The sequence below is a fragment of the Triticum aestivum genome, chromosome 1D (genome assembly GCF_018294505.1).
Source record: "Triticum aestivum cultivar Chinese Spring chromosome 1D, IWGSC CS RefSeq v2.1, whole genome shotgun sequence".
Lineage (NCBI taxonomy): Eukaryota > Viridiplantae > Streptophyta > Magnoliopsida > Poales > Poaceae > Triticum > Triticum aestivum.
In genome coordinates, this window is record NC_057796.1 from 447,748,298 (window position 1) to 447,753,684 (window position 5,387).

Sequence of the window (5,387 nt, forward strand, 5' to 3'; positions counted from 1 at the left end):
AACCTCAAAAAATTTGCGGCGATGAGATTCAAACTTCTGACCTCCCGAGTTAAGTGCAACTGTAGTAATCAAGTGGGACATCTTACTTGACGTGACTTGTTTACTTATTTTCCCTTCATCAAATCAACGCTAAAAAAACACACAACATATTTCTTGTTTTTTTTTTTGGGCGGTATTTTCTTTTGTTTTTATATCTCTTTCTCTTTCTTTTTCCATTTTCGTTTTCCTTTTTTAAAATTATTGAATTTTCTTTAATATCGTGAACTTTTCTTAAATTCATGGAACTTTCAAAGTCATGAACATTTTCTTAAATTTCATAACTTTCTTTCAAATCCATGACTTTTTTCCGATTGCGTGAACTTTTTTCCGAATTCATGAACATTCTTTCAAATTCGATGAACTTTTTCCAATTCATGAACATTTTTTTGAAACTTCATGAACTTTTTTAGTGAATTTGTTTTGAAAATTTGCGAGTATTTACAAGTATGGGAACTTTATTTTCAAATCGATGATTTTCTTTCAAATCCGCAAATGCTTGGACCGGCACAACAAGTGCCCGACAGGGAGCGATGCCGTTGAATAGTTGGGCCAAGGCTAAGTTTTTTTTTTCTTTTATTTTTTCGTTAATTCATTTTTCTGCTTTTTAAAATTTATTATTATATTCAAACCTGTTAATTTTTTTAAAGTATTGCTTGGAATACCCAAAACGTTCTTGTTTTTAAATATTGTTTACAATTTTTAAAAATATTCTGGAATTTCAAATGTTCCCATTTTTGAATTTTCTGCTAAATTTCTTAAGAAATGTTGCGGTCCAAGAAACATTGATTTTTTTTAGAAAAGTACGTGGTTTGCAATTTGTGTTCAAAATTTTCATCTCCTACTGGGAACTTTTGTCATTGTTTTGGAAAAAGTGTTCAAGTTTGTAAAATTTACATACACAATTTAAAATTCCAAAATTGTTGTCAGATTTGAAGAAATGGTCAGGAAATAAGAAAATGTTCATATTGATTGATAATGACGAAAATTACAAATAACATAAGCATGTAAACTAGGAAAACTACATGCTAACGGATGTACCTTTCTTGTCTAGTCTGGTACACTCCTCTTAACTTGTGGTTTTTTTTACTATGGATAAATGACCCAAACTTTTGCAAGCAGGTGGGCATGCCCATGTTAGACATCCATGCCAGGTTTAAATGGATTCTAAAACTGTTTGCACGTTGTGATTTGCCGGTCTTTTTCCACCGTGAAAACTCCAAAAAAATGCAAAACTTGTTGAAAATCCAAACTTTTTGGCATGGTGCCTTGAATTGGTCATACAAGAGCATATAGCCGGCTGTGGCTACAAGGAGATGCCACCTCACTTAAAGCATTAATACAAAATACTCATATAATAGGTTGGCTCTTAGATTGGCTATTAGGTTGGCTCTAATCATTTAATATATTTGCATGATTGGAAGAGCTGCATGTATACTATTTTTTTAATCTATGTGCTATTGAATAAGAGTCCGCTTCACTCTCTCTCGTCTCTTCTCACTCCTACTGGGAACTTTTGTCATTGTTTTGGAAAAAGTGTTCAAGTTTGTAAAATTTACATACACAATTTAAAATTCCAAAATTGTTGTCAGATTTGAAGAAATGGTCAGGAAATAAGAAAATGTTCATATTGATTGATAATGACGAAAATTACAAATAACATAAGCATGTAAACTAGGAAAACTACATGCTAACGGATGTACCTTTCTTGTCTAGTCTGGTACACTCCTCTTAACTTGTGGTTTTTTTTACTATGGATAAATGACCCAAACTTTTGCAAGCAGGTGGGCATGCCCATGTTAGACATCCATGCCAGGTTTAAATGGATTCTAAAACTGTTTGCACGTTGTGATTTGCCGGTCTTTTTCCACCGTGAAAACTCCAAAAAAATGCAAAACTTGTTGAAAATCCAAACTTTTTGGCATGGTGCCTTGAATTGGTCATACAAGAGCATATAGCCGGCTGTGGCTACAAGGAGATGCCACCTCACTTAAAGCATTAATACAAAATACTCATATAATAGGTTGGCTCTTAGATTGGCTATTAGGTTGGCTCTAATCATTTAATATTTGCATGATTGGAAGAGCTGCATGTATACTATTTTTTTAATCTATGTGCTATTGAATAAGAGTCCGCTTCACTCTCTCTCGTCTCTTCTCACTCCTTCAAGTAGGATTTTAATGACATGGCAAATCTTATAGCGTGCTCTTCCCTCAATTCCCATTGCGCTGGGTGTTGAGTTTCCCGGGGGCCTTGCCTTGTTTAGGTGTAGCATCGTGTCTCTCGTGGACTCATAGCAATCTACCTATATCTTTTCTCTTACCACCGAGGTGATACTCATCCAGCAGCCAGCTTCTGTGTATGTTCAAGTTTTTTACGTATATAAACTGGTGTGGTTGAATATAAGAGGTCGAGGTGGGACTATTTCATAATTGGGCGAACACCGTTTATAAGATATAGATGTGCGTCAGGTCAAGTGATCGCAGCCTTATATTCTTGGCGGAAGGTGTGAGTTCGATCCCACGTACTAGCCCTTATTTTTGGCGTCCTTTCTCATAGTAGATGGGCCGGGACGAAAATCTAGGCCGGCTGAGAAGGAAGCTGGCGCTGAAATTTCCCAAAGTAGATGGGTCGGGACGAAAATCTGGGCCGGCTGAGAAGAGCCACAACGCAGGCTGGCGCTGAAATTTCCGGACGACGGGCGGATAAAAATCTGGATTGACTGTGTCGCGGACAGACAGTAATTACGTTGGTAAGAAATGTTTCTTCTTTTATTAGTAGGTATGGATATAGATATAGATAGATAGATATAGATATATAGATATAGATTGAAATTTTCTCTCTCGAAAAAAATCATATGTACTGCCAAAAGAAAAAAAAGATGCATACGATTCGCAATCGATCATGTGCACTAAAAAGAAAAGAAAAGAAACGATGGAGAGCACAGAGCACAGCCGGCAGCCGGTCACCGCCAATCGCGCTCTTTCCACCTGCTCGCCGAACCACCGTCGTCGGCTACTACTAGTCATACCGCACGCGCGCGGTAGCCCGAGCCCAGTCCACGTCTTCCTCCCTGTTCCGGTGGTTCGCACCGCAGCTACTCCGAAGACGCTCAACCTGCCGGGCCGAACCGAGCCGAGCGTCGGTCGGTTGGCTCCGCCGCACGCACACTCCCGGCCTAACTCCAACTAACCACGTGAAAAATCTACCAACAGTCAACGCGCTTACTCGTCCGCTGCTTAACCTGACAGACAGCGTGGACCTGTGCTGTGCGTGCCAAACCGAAAGCGACTCGTCGTCAAGCCATCCCTTATAACGCAGCGGCCTTCCCTAATTTTCAGCCGCCTACCTACCCGCGCGCCCAAGCCGCGAGCGAGACACCCAACCACCTCCGGCGGCCACGGTCGGCAATGGAGCACTACGAGAGGCTCGACAAGATCGGCGAGGGCGCCTCGGGCGTCGTCTACAAGGCGCGGGACCGCCGCACCGGCGCCACCGTCGCCGTCAAGCGCCTCCGCGGCGCTGGCTTCGGCGACCACGACGGCAGCCGGCTCTCCGAGGACCTCCTGCGCGAGGCGGCGTGCCTCGAGGCCTGCCGCGGCCACCCGTCCGTCGTCGAGCTGCGGGCCGCGCACCGGGATGGGGAGGCCGCGTTCCTGGTGATGGAGTACGTCGGGCCGAGCGTGGCGCAGGTCATGCGGGAGCGCGGCCGGCCCTTCCCCGAGGCCGACGCGCGCCGGCTCATGCGGCAGCTCCTGGACGGCGCCAGGGCCATGCACGACCTCGGGGTGCTGCACCGCGACCTCAAGCCGGACAACGTCCTCGTCGACGCCCACGGCGACCTCAAGATCTGCGACTTCGGGATGTCGCGCTTCGCAGCCGCGACGGCGCCGCCCTACACGTCGCCCGTGGTCACGCTGTGGTACCGCGCGCCGGAGCTCCTCCTTGGGTCGACGGAGTACGACGACCGGGTGGACACGTGGGCGCTCGGGTGCATCATGGCCGAGCTGCTCGCCGGCGCGCCGCTGCTGCCGGGGAGGTCGGAGATGGACCAGCTGAACAGAGCGTTCGACACGGTCGGGACCGACGACATGACGGACTGGCCCGGCTTCTGCCGGCTCCCGCGAGCCGGCTCGCCGCTCTGCCAGCGCAGCAGGCCGCCCAGCCGGCTCCGGGAGATGTTCCCGTCCCTCTCCGCCGCGGGCTTGGACGTCCTCAGCGGGCTGCTGGCATGCAGGCCGGACAGGAGGCTCACCGCCGCGGACGCGCTGCGGCGGCCCTGGTTCACGGACGCCGAGTCGGCGGACGTCGACCAGCCTCGCAGCGCATGCGGCGGCCGCTTCACGGCGCGCGTCGGCGGCGTCGCTGACGCGATCGTTGTATAGAAAGCTCTAGATTCGCCATGATTCAATATTCTTTTAATCAGCCGAAGATTCGCTTGGCAGAGTGTACAATTTTGGTGGCGGCTTTTGTGCTCCTGTCCTCTGCTCTGCGCTGTTGCACTGTCGTCTTCAGTTCCGTTAAGGCTGGTGGGATAGTCGGTGAAGTGGCACGAGTTCCTTGAGGGTCCTGCTGATTAGTTCATCATTTTTTTTCTCCTCCTCTTGTTTATCTTGTCCTTGCAAGCAATCACAACGAGCATCTTGTGATACTATAAACAAAGCAATACAATAGTGGCAAAGCTCCCATGGACGAATCGCCATTGATTAGACTTCGTGTACCTCACCTCACGTCCCTAAAAAACTGTCCCGGTTGCTTCAAATCTGTCCGAATTTCAGAAGCTGCAAGCGTACACACTAAGAGCACACCCAGACTGGTAGCTACACCCAAACACCACGCGCGACACACAAATGGTACTTGCCGACAAGAATAAATTGTTGGAAACCTAGTAGGCCAGAGCGTTAGGCTCTCGGAGATGGTCCTGCTTATGGTGTCCAGAGACGTCGGCCGTCGGTGTGCCCATCGGGACGCCGGCCACGTCTCCCGTCCCGTCTCTAGCTGGTCCCAGTGCTGGAAAATGAAGCAGTACTAGACGCCAAACCCGCCATGTGTGGCGACCGTGCCTCACGTGTGATCCCGGCGAGCCACCGGGGAAACCGCGCGCGACTTCCACGAGCACGCCGCCTAGTGGCCTCGTCGACGGGGTCGGGCGAAATCACTGTTTTGACCTTGTTTGCAAGTTAAGCACGATCTGACTCGCGTTTGCAAAAAATTTGTCATTTGACCTTTTTCCTATCCCCTGGTCAATGGCGTTAAGGTATAACTGTCTACCGAGACTCTGGAGGTAAGATATTTATCCACCAAACCAGCCCCCCTTCTTCCTCCTACCGCCTGAGAAAACAGAGAGGGCG

General features: G+C 47.8%; 1 protein-coding gene across 1 annotated transcript; it reads left to right on the forward strand.

The window, feature by feature from the left end:
* Positions 1-3,388: 3,388 nt before the first annotated feature.
* Positions 3,389-4,745, forward strand: LOC123174270 (putative cyclin-dependent kinase F-2). Its single transcript, XM_044590029.1, has one exon. It carries the CDS (start codon positions 3,447-3,449, stop codon positions 4,419-4,421), a length of 975 nt encoding a protein of 324 aa, XP_044445964.1. The 5' UTR covers positions 3,389-3,446; the 3' UTR covers positions 4,422-4,745.
* Positions 4,746-5,387: the final 642 nt, after the last annotated feature.

Excerpts from the sequence above, each read along its gene's own strand:
- LOC123174270 (XM_044590029.1), top strand. The coding sequence starts at position 3,447 with ATGGAGCACTACGAGAGGCTCGACAAGATCGGCGAGGGCGCCTCGGGC.